At 44.5% G+C, this 22,598-nt stretch overlaps 1 protein-coding gene across 1 annotated transcript in view; it reads left to right on the forward strand.

Annotated features, from left to right (window-relative positions):
• The window catches only part of csmd3 (CUB and Sushi multiple domains 3), a 751,933-nt gene that overhangs the window by 660,100 nt on the left and 69,235 nt on the right, over positions 1-22,598 (forward strand). The window contains 3 exon segments of the mRNA XM_033020379.1: positions 17,738-17,914; positions 18,600-18,782; positions 19,882-20,055. Coding sequence (XP_032876270.1) covers positions 17,738-17,914; positions 18,600-18,782; positions 19,882-20,055 — 534 coding nt within the window.

A 22,598-nucleotide genomic window follows, 5' to 3' on the forward strand; every position in this document is an offset into this window, starting at 1 on the left:
CGATCCCGTGCGCGCGCGCGTGCGCATACACACCCACACACCGCGAAGGTGGGGGCCAGGGAAAGTGGAGGAGCGCTGTCTGCGTGATGAAGATGAAGGTGAACAGCTGCCACAGAGTCCTACTGTAAGTCCTTTAGAGAGCGGGGGGGGGAGGGGAGGTAAGAGAAAGGGAGGGGGGGGAGAGGGGGGGAGGGGGGGGGGGGCGGGAAGGGAGGAGGGGGGGGGGGGGGGGGTTGGTGAAGGAGTGGAGACACTTTTAAGAAGTTTAATAAAGTTTAGTGGGCATTTTACCTACCGGTAGGTCTTCCTAGGTTGTGAAACTCCAATGATCCAATCAAAATGGCTGGTCAGCGAAGGAGATGGCCTACGGCTGCCCTCGTCTGCCTATAACTACATAGTGACCCCACTCCACTGCACCACAAGTGAAAAATACCCATGCAGACCAAATTTTACTTGCGGAAAATTTCTCAACATGCTGAAAATATTTCTGCTACCTAGCTGAGGCCGGGAGTAGGCGGGAACCTCCCTCGTGCATGAAGGAGAATTCCAGCCACCTCATACGACCTCCTAGGATCTCGTGTCAACCATGCTGTGAGTTTGAGTCCAGGGCAAACTCTTCTAAACTCGCAGTTTAGGTCGCCCAAGTGGGACAGCCCCGTAGATATTCCAGATCCAGGGAGTAGAAACTCTCCAGGACCACCACGTCCAATCACCATGAGGGGTTGACCAGGAAGCAGACCTCTCTGCCCCATACCTTTCCCGTGAATGCCATACAGTCTGACAGTGAAGTCAGAAGTCCTCGGGTTTAGTTTAGTTTAGAGATACAGGTCAGAAACAGGCCCTGCGGCCCACTGGGTCTGCGCCGACCAGCGATCACCGCACATTAACACTATCCTACATCCACTAGGGACAATTTTTACATTAACCAACAAACCTGTATGTCTTTGGAGTGTGGGAGGAAACCGAAGATCTCGGAGAAAAACCACACAGGTCACGGGGAGAACGTACAAACTCCATACAGACAGCACCCATAGTCAGGATCGAACCCGGGTCTCCGGCACTGCATTCGCTGAAAGGCAGCAACTCTACCACTTTGAGTAGCCTTCTAGTCATTTAAATTGTCCCTAGTGCGTGTCGGATAGTGTTAGTATGTGGGGATCTCTGGTCGGTGCGGACTCGGTGGGTCGAAGGGCCTGTTTCTGCACTGTATCTCTAAACTAAAAAATATCAGTATATTAAAGTATTACTTTGTATGTAGCAAGGATGGTAGCAGGAAAATTCCACTTTCACAAAGTGGACGGAACAATTAAGAGTTACCAATCTATCAGTGAATTGTGGATGTCAAATGGGCAACTAATGGTAATTTGGCAGAATCTGGTGGGTAGAGGCCCCAATTCAATGGACCGATAATTTGTGGTTATTTTCCAAGTATGTAGTCTTGCACTGCTAAAGTGTGCCTTTATGGGTTGCTCCAAAGATCAGCCTTTGCTTTTCAGTCTCATATTAGGAGAAATTAAAAATGCGAATGGAGGCTCATTCTGCTTATAGCAATCAATTGGAAGGTGAAGCAACCTCATCTCCCCTTGCAGTACTGGTCAATAGCTCCGCAGGTCACAGCTCCTCTAGGGAGTGGATGAGAAAGTCGGATAACATTGCACTGATATGTATAAAATCATAAGAGGAATAGATTGGGCAGATGCACAGAGTCTCTTGCTCAGAGTAGGGGAATCGAGTACCAGAGGACATAGGTTCAAGGTGAAGGGGAAAAGAAGGAATCTGAGGGTTAACTTTTTCACCCAAAGGGTGGTGGGTGCATGGAACATGCTGCCAGAGGCGGTAGTTGTGTCTGGGACTACCCCCAACGTTTCAGAAACAGTTAGACAGGTACATGTTCAAGAAGGAACTGCAGATGCTGGAAAATTGAAGGTAGACAAAAGTGCTGGAGAAACTCAGCGGGTGAGGCAGCATCTATGGAGCGAAGGAAATAGACAGGTACATGGATAGGACAGGTTTGGAGGGATAGAGACCAAGCGTAGGCAGGTGGGACTAGTGTAGCTGGGACATGGTGGCCTGTGTGGGCAAGTTGGGCCTAGGGGCCTGTTGCTACACTGTATCACTCTATGACTCCAGTGTGATCAAGTGACTGATAGTTGGATGGATACAAATGCTGGAGTAACTCAGCGGGACAGGCAGCATCTGCGGAGAGAAGGAATGGGTGATGTTTTGGGACAGAGATAAGGAAGTATAGGAGTGAAAATGAGACATCAACCTGGTTGGTGATAAAGGAAAATGTGGAATAGATCATTGTTAGCCGGGAGAAGGTGACAACGAAGCATATAGAGAAAACATTTAATCAGAGGAACAGTCAGACTGGTCAGAGAACTAGGAAGGGGAGGGATGGATGGAGAAGGAAAGCAAGGGTTACTTGAAGTTAGAGAAGTCAATATTTATACCACTGGTTTGTAAGCTGCTCATATAAAATATGAGTTGGTGTGGGCTAAAGGGCCCGTTTCCATGCAACATCTTTCAAAGTATGATTGGTTGATCAGAGTACTATTTTTATTTCTTATGCAGCCGCCAGCTGATATGATCAATAATTGCTTTTTGTAAGCATTATTACGAACCAAATAAGCAGGTGCAAACTTGCCTTTTCACTGACCTGCTCGAAAGTTACTGCAGATGAGCCTTGGGTTGCAGTTGGTTGATCGACGTACCCCACACTCCACCCCCACACACAACTTTAATGACTAGACATTGTTTTTAAAGTTATAAGGTTACGTGATAGGAACAGAATTAGGCCATTCAACCCATCAAGTCTACTCTGCCATTCAATCAAGGCTGATCTATCTCTCCCTCCTAACCCCATTCTCCTACCTTCTCCCCATAACCTCTGACACCTGTACCAATCAATCTATATTACTAAAAGTCTGATCTTGACCACTTCCTGTTGTTCTGTATATTTATTTTAGAACAAACGCTGCCATTTACGGCTGTGATTTTTGGCCATCTTACTCAGACCCCCCCACCCCTCCGCTGCACAGGACAAGAGGATTTTTCCCATCGATTAAAAATAAAATAATTATTAGTGTTTAAAAAATGTTGAGGTTCTCTCTCCTGAAAGCCACGCCCCTTCCGGAGGGACTATAAAACCCGGAAGTGTTGAGTGTCTCAGTCAGTCTCTGCAAGATGGGGGAGTGAGAGGGTCACGTCTCTCAGTCTGAGCTGTGAATAACACTGAACACATGTGTACTAAACTGTGGGTACACTAAAATGCTGGAGAAACTCAGCTGGTGCAGCAGCATCTATGGAGCGAAGGAAATAGGCGACGTTTCGGGCCGAAACCCTTCTTCAGTCTGAGCCAGCCCAAGAATCCATTCGGCCCACAATGTCCATACTAGCCCTCTGGAAACTAGTCTCTTCAGCCCATAACACCCATACTAGCGCTCCAGAAAGCCCCCCCACTGACCACAAATATTGGAATTGGTGGAGAGGTGGCATATTGCGTTGGGGGGCCAGCCCTCCCATGTGATGCTGGGACCCAACGGGTCCCACTTTGCCTATAAATTATATATCTCTGCCTTACAAAATATTCATTGACAGCCTCCACAACCTCCTGTGGCAAATAATTCCACAGATTCACCACCCTCTGACTGAAGAAATTCTTCCTCATCTCCTTCCCAAACTGGAATGTCCTTTAATTCTGAGGCTATGAACTCTGGTCCTAGACTTTCCTACTAGTGGAAACATCCTCTTCACATCTACTCTATCCTGGCCTTTCACTATTCAGTAAGTTGCATTGAGGTCTCCCTTCATCCTTCTAAACTCCAGCGAGTGCAGACCCAGTGCCGTCAAACGCTCATCATATGTTAACCCACTCATTCCTGGGATCATTCTTGTAAGTCTCCTCTGGTCCTTCTCCAGAGCCAACACATCCTTAGCAAATACGTAACCAGGCTGGAGTCTGAAATCTCAGCCAGCATCATGTCAGGCAGCTGTTTAAATTTGTTGTCAAGGATGTGAATGAGATTGACAAGGCACTCACTGTTGGTCAAAATTGGCTGTCTGAGGACATGAAAACCTAATTATTTATTGTGGAACTGTGGAGCCTTTTGAAGGTACTGTATAAAGTGTCTGAGTGTTTAGGACAATTCAATGCAGCTTTCACGACAAGGTTCCATTAGACCTTAAAGGTAGTGCAAAAAAATCTTCAATACCAAGTGCAGAGAATGACCTTGTATTTGTGGCACACCTTACATAGCTTCAGAACATTGCAAAGCACTCAACGTTTGACATGGGGTCACGTAACATAAGAAGCTCAGCAACTAATTAATGCAGTGCAATTTTCCACAGAATTGTAAAGTGTTAATGAACAGGAATTCAGTTCCATTGTGCTGAGTGAGTGATGAATATTGTTAAACGCATTGGAATACCCCCCACTTCTTCAAAATGTGAGATTGCATCCATCTGAAAAAAGCTTTTAACCAACTGAATAGAATGTTGGCACTTCTCATAGTATTGCATTCACTCAGTGTCATACCTGTGTGTGCTGCAGTCTCTGATGCCGAATAATTCTAGTTCAAATGCAAGAATGCTAACCTGAGCTCCTGGTAATACCTACATAATTACAACACCAAATCACACATCTCCAACTTAAGTTTTAAAGCTTTAATTAAGGATTGAACTGTGAATAAGTAGACCATTGATTGTGCTTTTAATCTTTCCCCAGCAGAGCTAAGCCACGGTTTTCATTGCAAGCACTCTTGGTTCACTCAATCCACTGTGTTTGATGCATTCCACTTTGTGTAGTTCTGACGAAATAAAATTGACAGGGTGCTTTGTCTTCTGGAACAAGAGCCAGAAACTAAGTGAAGCTTTCAAGTGGCGCAGTAAACTATTGCTCCCAGGTTTACCGTAGCAACCTTTGCGAGTCCAGTAATTTAGCAGTCTCCATTACTTCAGCAACCCACGAGGCAATCATTTACAAATTACATCCAGAGTGGTATCATCAATATTTGTTTTATTACATCCTTGGGTGACATTCATTTTAAAAATGACAATATTTTCACTTGTTCTGAGTTAATAGAGATGAGGCTTCATGGAGTAGCGAGCTATATCTTATATTCTGGCCCATTGACGAAACTCAAGGGAAAACTAATTTCCCTGTTTACTTTTATAACAATGCAACAGTGGAAATTAAAAATCATGCAGAGGCTATATTGGACAGAAGTCCCTTCAATTTCTGTCCCATTGAAATCTACACTTAACGAGTCAGTGAAAATAAATGTTGTAGCAGAATGTCAACATCGATCTGCTCGTGTAGCCTGAACAAAAAAACAAAATGTTGGAGGAACTCAATGGGTAAGGCAGCATCGAAGGCAGGTTGGGACCTTTCTACAAAATATGTATCCCATCCTAAACATTGTCTGTCTATTTCCCTCACTAGAAACTGCCGAGGAGTTCCTCCTAACAGTTTGTTATTTGCTGAAGATTCCAGCATCTGCAGCATCTTGTGTCTCTGTGCTCATGCAGGTTCCAATTTATGCTGCTGCTTCAGTTGTGATTCAGATCAATAGATTTCCTCAGGATATTGATAGTAGGGAATCTGCAAAGGTAATGCCATTGAATGCCAAGGGTATTGCATGGCACACCTGCAGTGCAAATGTTGTTTTCCATTTGTGCATGAAGGAATTGCAGATGCTGGTTTAAACTGAAGAAAGACACAAAAGGCTGGAATAACTTAGCGAGGCAGACAGCATCTCTGTAGAAAAAGATTAGGTGACGTTTTGGATTGAGACCCTTCTTCCATTTGTCAACACGTGTCTTAATGTTTTCCAGATTATGCTCCATGCAGACATAGATTGGTCATTTTGCTGAGGAGTTGCAAGTGGAATTGAACATTGTCATAGTCACAGTCATAGAGTGATACAGTGTGGAAACGGGCCTTTTGTCCCAACTTACCCACACTGGCCAACATGTCCCAGCTACACTAGTCCCACCTGCCTGTATTTGGCCGATATCCCTCCAAACCTGTCTTCTCCATGTACCTGTCTAACTGTTTCTTAAACGTTGGGATATTCCCAGCTTCAACTACCTCCTCTGGAAGCTTGTTCCATACACCCACCAAATCGTTTTCCCTTCACCTTGAACCTGGTCCTTGATTCCCCTACTCTGGGCAAGAGTCCTTTACATCTACCCGATCTATTCCTCTCATGATTTTATACACCTCCATAAGATCTCCCCTCATCCTCCTTTGCTCTAAGGAATAGAGACCCAGCCTACTCTACCTCTCCTTATAGCTCACACCCTCTAGTATTGGCAACATCCTTGTAAATCTTTTCTGAACCCTTTCTAGCTGGACAATATCTTTCCTATAACACAGTGCCCAGAACTGAACACAATACTCTAAATGCAGCCTCACCAACATCTTATACAACTGCAACATGACCTCCCAACTTCTATACTCAATACTGATGAAGGCCATCGTGCCAAAAGCCTTTTTTAACCACCTCATCTACCTGCGACTCGACCTTCAGGGAATCATGCACCTGCACTCCTAGATCCCTTTGCTCTACAACACTCCCCAGTGGCCTACCATTCACGTGTCGATCCTGCTCTTGTTAGACATCCCAATTATAGACCAGTTAGCCTGACATCGGTGATGGGAAGATGCTGCAGCCATTATAAAAGATGAATTAGCGGCACATTTGGATAACAATAACAGGATCGGTCTGAGTCAACATGGATTTACGAAGGGGAAATCATGCTTGACTAATCTTCTGGAATTTCTTGAGGATGTAACTGGGTAAATGGACAAGGGAGAGTCAGTGGATGTAGTGTACATGGACTTTCAGAAAGCAATTGATAAGGTCCCACATAGGAGATTAGTGGGCAAAATTAGAGCACATGGTATTGGGGATAGGGTACTGACATGGATAGAGAATTGTTTGGCAGACAGGAAACAAAGAGTAGAGATTAACAGGTCCCTTTCAGAATGGCAGGCAGTGACTAGTGGAGTACCGCAAGGCTCGGTGCTGGGGCCGCAGTTATTTACAATATACATTAATGATTTAGATGAAGGGATTAAAAGTAACATTAGCAAATTTGCAGATGACACAAAGCTGGGTGGCAGTGTGACCTGTGAGGAGGATGTTATGAGGATGCAGGTTGACTTGGACATGTTGGGTGAGTGGGCAGATGCATGGCAGATGCAGTTTAATGTGCATAAATGTGAGGCTATCCACTTTGGTGGCAAAAACAGGAAGGCAGATTATTATCTGAATAGTGTCAAGTTGGGAAAAGGGGAAGTACAATGGGATCTGGAGGTCCTTGCTCATCAGTCACTGAAAGTAAGCATGCAGGTACAGCAGGCAGCAAAAAAAACGAATGGCATGTTGGCCTTCATAACAAGAGGAGCAAAGAGGTCCTTCTGCAGTTGTACAGGGCACTAGTGAGACCACACCTGGAGTATTGTATGCAGTTTTTGTCTCCAAGTTTGAGGAAGGACATTCTTGCTACTGACGGAATGCAGCGTGGTTTCACGAGGTTAATTCCCAGGATGGCGGGACTGTCATATGTTGATAGAATGGAGCGGCTGGTATTATATAATAATAATAATAATAATAATAATATCTTTTATTATCATTGCACGTCAGTGCAACGAGATTTAGTATGCAGCTCCAACCGATGAAAAAGAAAAGTAAAATAAATAAATAAGCTGTGTGTCGTGACCATCCGAGGGAGACAGTCCAGGGGGGGTGGGGGGCACTCAGCAGGGCCGGTTCAGAGCCACTATAGCTCTTGGAATAAAGCTGTTTCTGAGTCTGGAGGTACGGGCATAGAAGGCCTTGTAACGTCTGCCGGAGGGAAGTAGTTCAAACAGTCCGTTACAGGGGTGTAATGAGTCTTTATGGATGCTGACGGCCTTCCTGAGGCACCGTGTGTGGTAGATGCCCTCCAAGGCTGGTAGCTCTGTCCCAATGATCCTCTGCGCTCTGTGGACGACGCGCTGAAGAGCTCTCCGTGCAGCTGAGATACCACACAGAGATGCCATACGTTAATATGCTCTCTGTGGTGCAGCGGTAGAACGTTGTCAGCAGCTGTTGGGGCAGACCAGTCTTTTTTAATGTCCTCAGGAAGAACAGTCATTGCTGTGCCTTCTTGACCAGCGCAGCGGTGTTGGTGGACCATGTGAGGTCCTCTGAAATTTGAGTGCCCAGAAACTTAAAGCTGGACACTCTCTCCACACTTTCCCCGTAAATGGAGATTGGGGCGTATTCTCCATTATGGGACCTCCTGAAGTCAATAATCAGCTCCTTGGTCTTGGAGGTGTTTAGTGACAAGTTGTTACGTGTGCACCAGTCCGCCAGGTTCTGCACCTCCGCCCTGTATTTTGTTTCATCACCGTTGGTGATCAGCCCAATCACTGTTGTGTCGTCTGCAAACTTCACGATGGTGTTGGTGTCGAATGCAGGAACACAGTCGTGAGTGAAGAGGGAGTAGAGCATGGGGCTTAATACACAGCCCTTTGGTGTGCCGGTGCTCAGGGTGATAGTGGAGGACAGGTGCGGGCCCAGTCTCACTGCCTGCGGTCGCTCCGTCAGAATGTTCAGGATCCAATCGCATATCGGCGAGCTGAGGCCTAGCTGGTGGAGTTTGGTGGTGAGCTTGGTGGGGATGACCGTATTGAATGCAGAGCTATAGTCAACGAAGAGCATCCTCACGTACGTGCCCTGTCTGTCCAGGTGAGTCAGGACAGTGTGAAGAGCCAGAGAGAAGGCATCCTCTGTTGATCTATTTACCCTGTATGCAAATTGATGAGAGTCCAGTGAGGCAGGGATGCTGGATTTGATATGGGAGAGGACCAGCCTTTCGAAGCACTTCATTGGGATTGGAGTTAGGGCAACCGGGCGGTAGTCGTTCAGGTTGGTGACTTTGGACTTTTTCGGCACCGGCACTATGGTGGCTGTTTTCAGGCACTTGGGGACCGTTGCCAGAGATAGAGATAGATTGAAGATTCTCGTGAATACCTCCACAAGCTGTACAGCACAGTCCTTTAGTACCCTTCCCTGGACTCCATCCGGGCCTGCAGCCTTGCGTGGATTGATCCTACGCAGAGCGCACTGTACCTCCTGAGTGCTCAGTGTTAAGGCCTGTCCCTCCGCCATGGCCGGGGTTATTCCACTCCTGGTGGTGTTGCCAGTTTCGAACTGGGCAAAGAAGGTGTTCAGTTCGTTGGCCAGTGTGATATCACCGTGGGGGCAGGCGGGGCTGCTCTTGTAGTCAGTGATGTCCCTGACACCCTGCCACATGCTTCTGGTGTCCGCGGCATTGAAGTGTTCTTCTACCCTTTGCCTGTGGATGTCTTTGGCCTTTTTTATGCCTTTGTTCAGGTTCGACCTGGCCGCACTGTAGGCAGAAGTGTCCCTGGATTTAAAGGCATTGTTGCGTGCCCTTAGCAGATCCTGTACCTCCTTGTTCATCCAGGGTTTCCGGTTTGGGAACATCTTTATTTGCTTGTCCACTGTGACAGTCTCCACACAGCAGTTGATGTAGGAGAGTACAGTGGATGTGTACTCCTCCAAGTCTACCTCTGCACCACTGGTAGCCTGTTGTGCAAACAGGTCCCAGTCGGTGCGATCAAAGCAGTCCTGGAGTACACTGGAATTTAGAAGGATGAGAGGGTATCTTATTGAAACATATAAGATTATTAAGGGATAGGACACGCGAGAGGCAGGAAACATGTTCCCGATGTTGGGGGAGTCCAGAACCAGGGACCACAGTTTAAGAATAAGGGGTAGGCCATTTAGAATGGAGATGAGGAAAATCTTTTTCACCCAGAGAGTAGTGCCTCTGTAGAATTCTCTGCCTCAGAAGGCAGTGGAGGTCAATTCTCTCGATGCTTTCATGAGAGAATTAGATAGAGCTCTTAAAGATAGTGGAGTCAGGGGATATGGTGAGAAAGCAGGAACAGGGTACTAAATGTGGATGATCAGCCATGATCACAGTGAATGGCGGTGCTGGCTCGAAGGGCCGAATTGCCTACTCCTGCACCTGTTGTCTATTGTCTATAAAATGCAACACCTCACATTTCTCTATTAATTTCCATCAACCATTCCTCAGCCCATGCCCTTCCAAATGCCTGTATAACCTATCTCTCAGAATACACTCTAATGACTTTCCAACTACTGATGTTAAGCTCACCGACCTATAGTTCGCAGTATTTTCCCTGCAGCCCTCTTGCAAAGAGACACAACATTTGCCACCCTCCAGTCTTTCGGCACCTCTCCTATATTTAAGGACGACTTGCAAATTTCAACCATGGCTCCCGCAATTTCCTCTCTAGTTTCCCACAATGTCCTCAGATATATCTGATCAGGCCCCGGAGATTTGTCTACCTTCATACATGATAGTACCTTCAGTACTTCTTCGACAGTACTGTGACATCCCATTATTGACTTTATGATGTGCCAAAGGTTATTGATAAAACACATGAAGGTTTACTTTAGAGATACAGCACGGAAACAGGCCCCTTAACCCACTGGGTCCGCGCTGACCAGCGATTTCCGCACATTAACACTATCCTACACCCACTAGGGACAATTTTTTTTTACATTTACCAACCTCTACGTCTTTGGGATGTGGAAGGAAATCAAAGATCTCGGAGAAAACCCGCGCAGGTCATGTGGAGAACGTACAAACTCCATACAGACAGCACCCGTAATCGGGATTGAACATGGGTCTCCGGTGCTGCATTCGCTGTAAGGCAGCAACTCCACCGCTGCGCCACAGTGACTGCCCTAGGTGTTTGGTCTGAGAAACCCTTGAGGTGATGTTTTAAGGTTATCATGTTTATCGCCTCTGACAGCCTCCTTTGGACAAGGTCTGAATTCAAAAACTGTTTTCTCTTGATGCCCATTGAGTGCACCTAGCTGCAGTCAATCTAGAAGTACAGGTCAATACAATACAATACCATTTTATTTGTCATTTGAACCTCATTGAGGTTCAAATGAAATGTTGTTTCTGCAGTCATACACACAAGAAAAAGACCCAAGACACAACACAATTTACACAGACATCCATCACAACGCATCTCCTCCTTGCTGTGATGGAAGGCAAAAACTTATCCCTCCTCTGCACTCCCCATTCCCCTCCCGATGTCAGAGTCAAAGCCCCCGGCGGGCGATGGTAATTGTCCCGCGGCCATTAACGCCGCGCCGGGTGATGCAAGGCCGTGCTCCGGGTCTTGTTGATGGAACCCCCGGCGGGCACTAGCAAAGTCCCACAGCCATTCCAAGCCGTGCGGGGCGATGATGTAAGGCCCCGCTCCAGGTACTCTTCAACCCCGCAACTCGGGCGGGTGAAGTCACCGTTGCGGAAGCCCCGAAAAGTGGTCTCCCAGCAGTGACCCGCGGGCTCCCGGTATTACTGTCCACCAGACCTGCGATAAGCCTCCGAATCTCCAGGGGTCCGGTCGCAGCAGCGCACCACCACCGCTCCTCCCGCTCCGAACTCGGCCAGCTCCGCGATGGTGAGTAGGTCCGCAGCTCCGCGACTGGAGCCCTAGGTCGTTCCTGCTGGAGGCCGCTCCACGTTGCTCAGCCCCAACGACAACGGAGACCCGACAAGGAAAAGGTCGGGTTCTCCGTGCAGGGGAAAGATTTTAAAAGTTTTCCCGCCCCCCGCACACACATACCCCGTCAAAAAAAATAAAAATTACATTGAAACAAGACAAAAAATAATAAAAAGACAGACGGACTGCAGAGGCCGCTGCGACGTGAGTCGCGCCACCCACCGGAAACTTCAGTCCTACAGCTGTGATGTTGACTATTCCTGTGGACTTAACTGTATCAAATGCTCTTAGCTGTTTCTTGACATCAAGTGGCATAAATCAAATTGACGGAAAACTGTCTTCTGTGATGATTGGTTCTCAGGAGGATGCCTAAATGGATCATCTTTTCGGCACTTCTTCCTAAAGCAGATGTTTAAGGCTTTTCTTCCCTCATCAAAGATCGCAGATAGTCAGGAAAAAGCTGCCCATCGAGGTAGCGAGCATGCCAGAACTCTGGGTTTTCCCAAGATTACAGGCTTTCCTCTGGCAGACTGTAAATTAAATATAAGTGTCAGCATTCAAAGAATTTGCACTGGGTTATAGCAACCACAAATAATGATGTAAAGCTGACTTCCTGGTAATTGTGTGCCTGTTCCATTCCAGTCACCTCTCTTACTCCCAGGTTAATGCTGTCAAGCCAGCTGCTTAATAACATGTGGCCAGTGATATCCAGCAATGTTCCTGGCACTGATTTAAAGCTAATCTTGGTAAGCAAACTATTGTTCTGCTGAAGACAGAGCTGCCTGGATTGGTTTAGATGTATTTTCCAATATAATCTTGAAGAGGTCTTCCAGACTGGTTGTGATTTGAAGCAGGCAGCATAATTTTGTACTGGTGAAGAAGCAAGACATAGTTCCTGAACATAAAGATTCAGAGGTGCGGGAACAAAAAGAACAAGGGATGTCAAGGAAAAGACAGACGTTTATCCCCACAGATTATCTCTTTATGGTTTAATTAAGATGATCCTTCCACAATGCCATAATAGGTTCATTCCATCCTGTGTGGCCGTGTTTTTGCCCATCCTCTAGTTTTAACACCGTCTAGTTTTAACACATCACCTAGTTTTAACATCTGTACATCCTCACCCCACAAGTAAGGCCACAACCGGGATGGACTGCAAACTGCATCCTTAAGGATGTATGTGACCATCTTGGTGATCAACCACATGACAACTTGTTGGACCATTATCTGAACTCTTCCAGACCGTTGGTGACAGAATAGATTAGAACATTGGTTTCTTGGCATTAAATAGAGTATTTATGAGTCTCCAAGGGTTTCTTCACAAACTTCACCATTCCTGGCTACTTCAAGCATGGCCTGTTCCTGCCGGTACCATGAACAGACTGTTCTCAGATCATGTACTGTTAAAAAGCCATCCCTTGGTATGCTTTCGTGAGGACCCTGTTTTTTTTTGTGCAAGGTACTTTGCACAAGTGTTCTGGTGTGCATGATCTGGCTTGTGTGGCCAAACACATATCTTAGAGACCACAGGTCCCAGGCTGCACTTGGAACGTAGGGGCTTTATATATGACCCTTTGGCCTCCAGTCAAAAAATGTTCAAGCTCAACTCCCTGCAAATAATGTGAAATGCCCGTTAGAGTTGCGATAGTCTGAAACTACGACATTATTTTTAAACCACATGATAATCTTCTATTGTTTCTGCATTTATTCCCAGTGACTAAGAAATAAATCTTTGCAGAATCATTGGGTAAATTTAACAATAATCCATTCTACTACACATACTCGCATACATCTGGAGAAGGTTCTCGACCCGAAATGTCACCCATTCCTTCTCTCCAGAGATGCTGCCTGTCCCGCTAAGTTACTCCAGTTTTTTTGTGTCTATCTTCCCACATACAGCCTTGTCCTTCTCTAACCGAATGTTTATTGAGGTGCATCCCTATTGCCTTTGCCAGCCTTGCCCTCCCACATCAAGCACCCACACCACCTTGACCACGCTCTCATTTCACTCCTACCACTGGGAAGAAGGTATGGATGGGAGTCTGAAACCCAGGACCAATTTGTTCAAGAATAGCTTCTACCCAACAACCATCAACCTCTTGAACACTACACAACGCTAACCAATGGTCTGAAGAAGGGTCTCGATCCAAAACGTCACCTATTCCTCCAGAGATGCTGCCCGTCCCGCTGAATTACTCCAGCATTTTGTGTCTATCTTCAGTGTAAACCAGCATCTGCAGTTCCTTCCCACACAAATCAATGTATTATGGAATGTCTTTGGTCGCATTAAGGGATTGGAACCTTTCTTTGCATTAGTATTGGGGTAATTAATTTATTACCATTTTTGTTTATTATATATTTATGTGCATTGTATACAGGCCAGTTATTTTGCTATCAATAATAATTTAATTGAACCGTTGTCGATACATATGATAATTTTGAGTCAATCACACCATGCTGCCTGTCCCACCGAGTTACTCCAGCTTTTTGTGTCTATCTTCGGTTTAAGCCGACATCTGTAGATCCTTCCTTCATCATTTCATGTGCTTGCTGCAGTTCTGTTCTCTGGGCAGCTGTTTAATTTTTATAAATTCATCCTCTGATCCTTCAATGTATTGCCACTGTGTCCATTATCTGCAGTATTTTAAATGTGGTTGTTTGAAATGTGTTTTTTAGTGATAATGAGCCAGCTTCAGAGCCAGCATTTGACTTCTTATCCTTGGATATAGCTGAAGGATGCTGAACTTGGCGACACTGCAACCTAAAGCCAATTTCGCCAGGGTGTGGAATTATTTCAATTTCATGTACAAGTCATGAACACACACCAGATCGAAATGAACACCACTTCTCCAAACCTCCCTCTTGTACTCGCTCAGGAAGCATTGCATTGATCAAACACTGACAACAAAGTACTTAACTTTTAGGTCCTTAGGTTTGAAGAAGTGTCTCGACCCGAAACATCGCTAATTCGTTCTCTCTATTGATGCTGCATCACTCCAGCATTTTTTGTCTACCTTTGATTTTTCCAGTATCTGCAGTTCTTTCTTAAACACTTGGCTTTTATTTGGTTGTTTTTGATTGATTGATGTCTCACATCAGAATTGATGTCTCCCATCAGAATGGATTTTAGCTCTGCATTCAACAACATTGTGCCAGAGCTACTACACTCCAAACTCTCCCAGTTGACTGTGCCTGAACACCTCTTCAGTGGATCACATCCTGACAGACAGGAAGCAGCATGTGAGGCTGGGAAGCACATCTTAGCCCTGCAGACCCTCAGCAATGGAGCACCGCAAGGCTGCATACTCTCCCCTCTCCTTTACTCTCACTACACCAATGATTGCACCTCCACAGACACCTCTGTCAAACTTTTCAAGTTTGTGGATGACACAACCCTGATTGAACTGATCCAGGATGGGGAGGAATCTGCCCACAGACAGGAAGTGACACAGCTGGCATCCTGGTGCCATCTCAACAATCTGGAGCTCAATGCTCTTAAGGCAGTGGAATTGATTGTATACTTTAGGAGAGCTCCCCCTCCCCTCCCCCCACTCACCTGTTCAATTTGTCCCTTCCCATCCAAACCACCCTCACCCCTGGTACTTTCCCTTGCAACCGCAGGAAATGCTATACTTGTCGCTTTACCTCCACCCTCGACTCCATCCAAGGACCCAAGCAGTCTTTCCAGGTGAGGCAGAGGTTCACGGCAGCTCCTCCAAACGTATCTACTGCATCCGCTGTTCCAGGTGTGAACTCCTCTACATCAGTGAGACCAAGCGCAAGCTTGGCGATCACTTCGCCCAACACCTCCGCTCAGTTCGCAATAACCAACCTGATCTCCTGGTGGCTCAGCACTTCAACTCCTCCTCCTATTTCAAATCAGACCTTTCTGTCCTGGGCCTCCATGGCCAGACTGAGGCCCAACGCAAATTGGAGGAACAGCACCTCATATTTCGCCTGGGTAGTTTACACCCCAGCGGTATGAACATTGACCTCCAATTTCAGGTAGTGCTTGCTTTCTCCCTCCTTTCCCTCCTCATCCCAGCTCTCCCACAGCCTACTGTCTCTGCCTCTTCCTTTTTTCCGCCCCCCCCCCCCCACCCCGGACATCAGTCTGAAGAAGGGTCTTGATCCGAAACGTCGCCTCTTCCTTCTCTCCATAGATGCTATCTTACCCGCTGAATTTCTCCAGCATTTTTGTCTACCATCAACAAAACCACAGTCACCATCATCTCCAGGGACCTTAAATGGCCATCGACTCCACAGTCAAAAAGGCCCAACAGATGTTCTACTTCCTGCGGCAGCTGAGGAAACACAATCTGCCACAGGCAATGATAGTCCAGTTTTATACTGCCATCATAGAGTCTGTCCTCACCTTCTCCATCATGGTCTGGTTTGGCTCAGCCACCAAGCATGATATCTGGAGGCTGCAGCGCATCATTCAAACAGCCGGAAAAGGTTGTTAGCTGCAAACTCCCCCCCCCCCATCGACAAACTGTACACTGCAAGAGCCAGGAAGCAAGCGGGTAAGATCATCTCTGACCACTCTCACCCTAGCCACAATCTCTTTGAAGCACTTCCCTCTGGAAGGCCATTCCAGACAGTCAAAGCCACCACAGCCAGACATAAAAACAGCTTTTTTGCATGAGCAGTAGCTCTACTCTACTCTACTCTACATAGCCAAAATTCTGTAGCCTCCTTTTGCTCTGGTATTTTATTTAATTCCTCACATGTTTAAATGATAATGTTTATTTTTAATTGTCTACTGTATGTCGTGTTGTTATTTGCAAGCACAGAAACAAGGCAAATTCTTTGTATGTATACATTCTTGGCTAATAACATTTATTCTATTCAATTCAATTCAATTCATTTAACTTTCACATCCTTCCACATTCTTCACAGACTGTCCTGAAGGCCTGTAACATATTCTTAGTTGAACTGTTGCATTTAAGATGTCTTAGCCAAAATGTTTGAGCTTGTTTTGGTTCAATTGGATCCGTTAATTTTTCCTCATGAGTGACTGCTATTTTGGAACTGCGTTTTACTCTCCCTTCTCAATCTTCCGATTTCTCTGTTAAATTTCACCTACTATTTATCTGACCAATCTTCCAACCCATCAATATCTCTGTAAAATCCATTCATGTCCTCTCACAATTTGCGCAATTATTTACAAATTTTGAAATTGTGCTGCGTAGACCCAATTGAATTATTTGCTGAGCATCTTTTTTTTTTATTGAGTTCAACAATTGAATGTTCATGTTAGAACAATGTTTTTGAAATAATCCTAAAAAAAATAATTTATCACTCTATCAAGTTGGATTTAAACCATTAATGTTGTAGTTAATCAGAATTTTACAATGTTATGAAGATTAAATGAAGACCAATATGATATACAAACTTCTATATGGAATGTAGGCATTAAAAGTGAAGAAACAGCAATCCAACATGCCCAATGCTAGGGAGGAACTGCAGGTGCTGGTTTAAATCGAAGATAGACACAAAAATCTAGAGTAACTCAGCGGGACAGGCAGCATCTCTAGAGTTGAGAGGAGGAGGACTTCTCCAAAGTAGGCATACCTTGAGGAGATTTTGCAGTGGAGCAGACAAAATGTGTAGGAAGGTAGACAAAAATGCTGGAGAAACTCAGCGGGTGGGGCAACATCTATGGAGCGAAGGAATAGGTGACGTTTCAGGTCGAGACCCATCTTTAGATGTGTAGGAAGGAACTGCAGATGCTGGTTTAAACCGAAGACAAACACAAAAGAAAGGTCTCGACCCGAAACATCTCTCCAGAGATGCTGCCTGTCCCACTGAGTTACTTTATTAACATTCAATGTTAGAGTATGTTTTATTTTAACAATCCACATCTTGTTATTCAGCTTGCATTTTAGAATACTTTAATAGCCACAGAAAACATACCTTTACCTTTATTGATGATCAATACTGATAAGCCTGATTTTCTTGGGGCAATTTTCAACATCTGGTGATGGGGATTTGAGACATAATAAATAAAAAATGAAACTAGAATAAAACTCAATTATTTCAGTTGCCCTGGGACATTTTTTTAATACAATTAATGACAGTAAGGTGAAGCAGTTGTCTCCAAGAACTGAAGAATAGATCTCCAGTTCCTACCTTTTCATAAACACTCTCAATCAATTTTTACAGCTGTCAAATGTGGAAACCCTGGGGCACCGGCTAATGGCAAAGTGTTTTGGATTGATGGAACCTCATACTCCAACTCTGTGACGTACTCATGCCTGGAAGGATATGTACTCTCTGGATCTGCAACAAGGCAGTGCACAGTTAATGGTACATGGTCAGACAATATACCTAACTGCACAAGTAAGTCAATAAGCAGAATCGCCACTTTTATGTAAAGGAGAATAGTTTATTCCTGGTGGTCCTTGGTGAAGTTGCTTTCAATATTGGATTTCAATCAGTTCAAAGTTAAGGTATAAGCACAGTTTGAAATACTTTGACCCAATAATAAAAAGAACTGCATGGTATTGGTCTTCCCCACTGTCCCTTCTAATTGGTTTGATTGGGCCACTTTAAAACATTAATGAAGGGTGCCAGCCTTTTGTGCAGTGCTCAATGATCAGGTTAATGTGATGTTGCTCTAATTCACTGATTGACACTGCCATCAGGGACATGGATCAATTTGACTTTCATAGTGAACATTTCATACACAACATTATGTTTAAATTTGGAACAGTTTATTGCCATTTTTTTTAAACAAAGTTAAGTTCATATTTTACATGAGGTCATACAAAATGTTTCAGATTATCAAAGATTAATTGCTTCTTGTCTACCTTATCCCGATTTTACTGGTTTGAAGTTTGCGTTGAGCTTTCACAAGCCTTCTGTAATCATTTATTTTGCTGCTTTGTTTATTACCTCAATGCATGCATGACTGTTATTACCAATGGAAATGTTTTGTTAAACTATCAACTTTGAATTTGAGTTATTGTTTCAATTCTCTCCCTCTCGTGTCACCAATAATGATATCAAATCCGGTGTTTTACAGTCATTACCTGTGGAGATCCTGGAATGCCGGCAAATGGCATGAGATTGGGGGATGTTTTTACAGTCGGACAAAATGTCACCCAGATTTGCCAACCAGGATACACAATACAGGATGTGCAGACTTCCGCGATTCGTTCCTGCCTCAGCAATGGCACATGGAGTGGCTCAATGCCACTATGTAAAGGTAACAATATTTTCCCAGAGGCAATGATCATTTGGAGACACAATAGAATGCAGATGTTGGATTCGGGAGCATAAAACAAACTGCAGGAGGACCTCTTCGGACCAATCACTATTGTGGAGACAGAGGGATAGTTGCAATTTCGGGTTGAGACTCTACATCAGGGCTGACGATAAGTAGAACGAGATGAGGAAGGAGTGATAGGTAGATGGAGTCAGGTATGGGGAGGGAAAGAAAACTCTAACTGAGGCAGGTGGAAATAGAGTCAGAGATGCAAAGTTATAAGCAGAGACAACATGGTCTGAATTTGAAAACCATTTCTGACACCTTTCTATCTCCATCTCTCTGTCTCCATCTCTGGAGCAAATTATCCACTGACATTTAAAATAAACCTATAGACTCCCATAGCTACCTAGACTACACCTGTTTTCAACCTGTCTCTTGTAAGGAAGCCGTACCTTCTCTATTCCTCCTTTTCAAGCACATCTATTCTCAAGATAAGGTCTTCTGTTCCAGCACATCTCATATGTCTTGCCTTTTCAGGAGATGTGGTTTCCTCTCTACTGTGGTTGATGGAGTTCTTACCCAAATCTCCATTTCCATTTCCTGCATTTTCCCCCTCATCCCTTCTCCCTTCAAACAGAATGGTCCCATGGTGCTTTCCATTCACTTTACCAGCCTCCACATTCAGCACATTTTCGGTCATTTCTGCATTATCCTCCCACGAGGATATTATATACCTGTGAAGATTTTGTAAATTGATAGAATGAGAAGTGGCATTCATTATTTGCAATGAATATATTTGTTCAGGAAAGAACTGCAGATGCTGGTTTAAACCGAAGATAGACACAAAATGCTGGAGTAACTCAGCGGGACAGGCAGCATCACTGGAGAGAAGGAATGGGTGATGTTTCGGGTCTGAAGAAGGATCGCGACCCAAGACATCACCCATTCCTTCTCTCCAGAGATGCTGCCTGGCCCGCTGAGTTACTCCAGCTTTTTGTGTCTATCTTAACTTATATTGGCAAGATAAACCAGCTTATATTTTAAATGTAATTGACATCTGAAAAGAACATGTTTAACACAATTCAATGCATTGCAGCTGTGAAGTGTTCAACTCCACCGCAGATTTCAAATGGGAGGATGGAAGGAACACATTTTGATTGGGAATCAAGCATTAGCTACAGCTGCTCTCCAGGATATGAACTGTCCTTCCCTGCAATTCTCAGCTGTGTGGGAAATGGAACGTGGACAGGAGATGTTCCTCAGTGTTTGCGTAAGTAGACCACCAGCTTAACATGAGGTAATAAAGATCATACACAATATAACTGAAGCAAAATACTGTCGATGCTAGAAATCAAAAACAAAAACTGGAATCATAGAAACATGGAAAATAGGTGCAGGAGTAGGCCATTCGGCCCTTTGAGCCAGCACCGCCATTCAATATGATCATGGCTGATCATCCAAAATCAGTACCCCATTCCTGCTTTCTCCCCATATCCCCTGATTCAGTTAGCCCTAAGAACTATATCTAACTCTCTCTTGAAAACATCCTGTGAATTGGCCTCCACTGCCTTCTGTGGCAGAAACATAGAAAATAGTTGCAGGATGAGGCCATTCGGCCCTTCAAGCCAGCACCACCATTCATTGTGATCATGGCTGATCGTTCCTAATCTGCCTTCTCCCCATATCCCTTGATTCCACTAGCCCCTAGAGCTCTATCTAACTCTCTTTTAAATCCATTCTGTGGCTTGGCCTCCACTGCCCTCTGTGGCAGAGAATTCCACAAATTCACAACTCTCTGGGTGAAAAAGTTTTTTCTCACCTCAGTCTTAAATGGCTTCCCCTTTATTCTAAAACTGTGGCCCCTGGTTCTGAACTCGCCCAACATTGCGAACATTTATCCTGCATCTAGCTTGTCCAGTCCAGAGAATTCATTGAAAATTCTCAGCAGCTCAAGCAAGTGGACAGAGGAGTGTGTAATGAGGGCCAAATGCAAAATACCAAATTGAAAAGAGGGCATGTGAGTTGCTAGAATGTCTTGGTACTTTTGGGAAACCTGGATGGTGAGAATAAGTGAAAGCATAGGTGTTGCGTCCCTTGCAGTGGTGGGGAAAGTGCCTCAAAAAGTGAAATAATTGGTGCAGATGGAAAGATAAATCATGATGTCATGGAGAGGATAACCCAGTTGGATTACTGAAATGGAAAGGAAGCTGAAGATGTGTTTGCTGATGGAACCTCTTCAAACATGTAAAAGCATTATGAAGGGTGATCTGTGGAATGTGGAAACTGTTGGGCTGGAACACCAGAAGGTGCATCCTTAAAAGACACAAAATGTTGGAGTAACTCAGTGGGTTAAGCAGCATCTTTGGTTAACACGTACAGGTGAAGTTTTGGGTTGGCATCCTTCTTCAGTCTGATTGTAGTAGTGGGGGGAGAAAGTTGGGGAATGGGGGGGATGGGGTTGATTGAAATGGGGTGGATTGGCAATTGTATCCTTGTTCTGAGAGAGGATGAGGAGATCAGATTGGGGAGATGGGAGACAGCTAAGAGCTTTGTCTACTGAGGTGAAAGAGAAGCCTGTGATAAAGATAAAAGCAAGGTATAGATGTCACAGAGATAAGTTTTCAGTAACTGCTGTGTTCTGCATCTCATAGTTCCAATACATTCTTCTGTTTCACAAACCGCCGTCATTCACATATTACCTAAATGCGACTGATAACAATGATGCAGCTGGGCAAAAGACACAAAAAGCCAGAGTAACTCAGCAGGTCACACAGCATCTCCAGATAAATGGAAACGGTGGTGTTTTGGGTTGAGACTCTGCTTCGGGTTACGACCCGAAACACCATCTATTCCTTTTCTACAGAGATGCTGCCTGACCCGCTGAGTTACTGCTATTTTGTTGTGCTTTTCTCCGGTTTAAACCAGCATCTCCAGTTCCTTCCTACGCATTACGAAGCTGGACAACCTTGGTTTCCAACCTATCACGGACATTCCTTTAATTGTCTCACCCCACTCTCCCCCCTACCCACTGCAACTTTAAACATGCCGGCTTTCTCACTTCACCAGTTCTGATGAGAGCTGTTTGACCTGAAACATTGAATATGTTCCCCTTTCCAGGTATAATTCACTAATCAGCCAAATATTTTCTGACACCTATTGTTAAAGGGATTGGAAAAAGGTATTTTCTTAGCTAATTCACCAAGATATTTATGGTCTATATATTTGCAATATAAATAGATTATATAGAAACTTGTTTGAAAATGTGCTATCATTAGATGTAAATTCTTAAAGGTGACACCTACAGTAGCATTGGAGGATGTAGCACCAACTTTATGTGCTATTTCATTTTAAATATACTCACACACACACACACACACACACACACACACACACACACACACACACACACACACACATATATATGTATATATACACACACACACACACACACACACACACACACACACACACACACACACACACACACACACACACACACACACACACACACATATATATATATAATTATGCATCATTATTTATGAATAACTAAACTTGCTTTTGCTGGACACAAAATAGTGCAGGTGAAATTCCAAATAGGTCCATTTAATGATAGATTAATGTCATAGCTTCAGGATACAATATACATGAAAATCAGGGATGATGCTCTTGCTCAAAAATATAAGAATACCTCACAAGATGCGCTACTTTAATTCATAATATTTATCTTAGTCAAAATGCTGGTTCACTTATAACACAGTAACGGCCTGAGGGATTGTGACCACATAATAATGAAATCTAAGGAGCTCTGAA

This window comes from Amblyraja radiata, chromosome 4 (assembly GCF_010909765.2).
Source record: "Amblyraja radiata isolate CabotCenter1 chromosome 4, sAmbRad1.1.pri, whole genome shotgun sequence".
In the NCBI taxonomy this organism is placed as follows: domain Eukaryota; kingdom Metazoa; phylum Chordata; class Chondrichthyes; order Rajiformes; family Rajidae; genus Amblyraja; species Amblyraja radiata.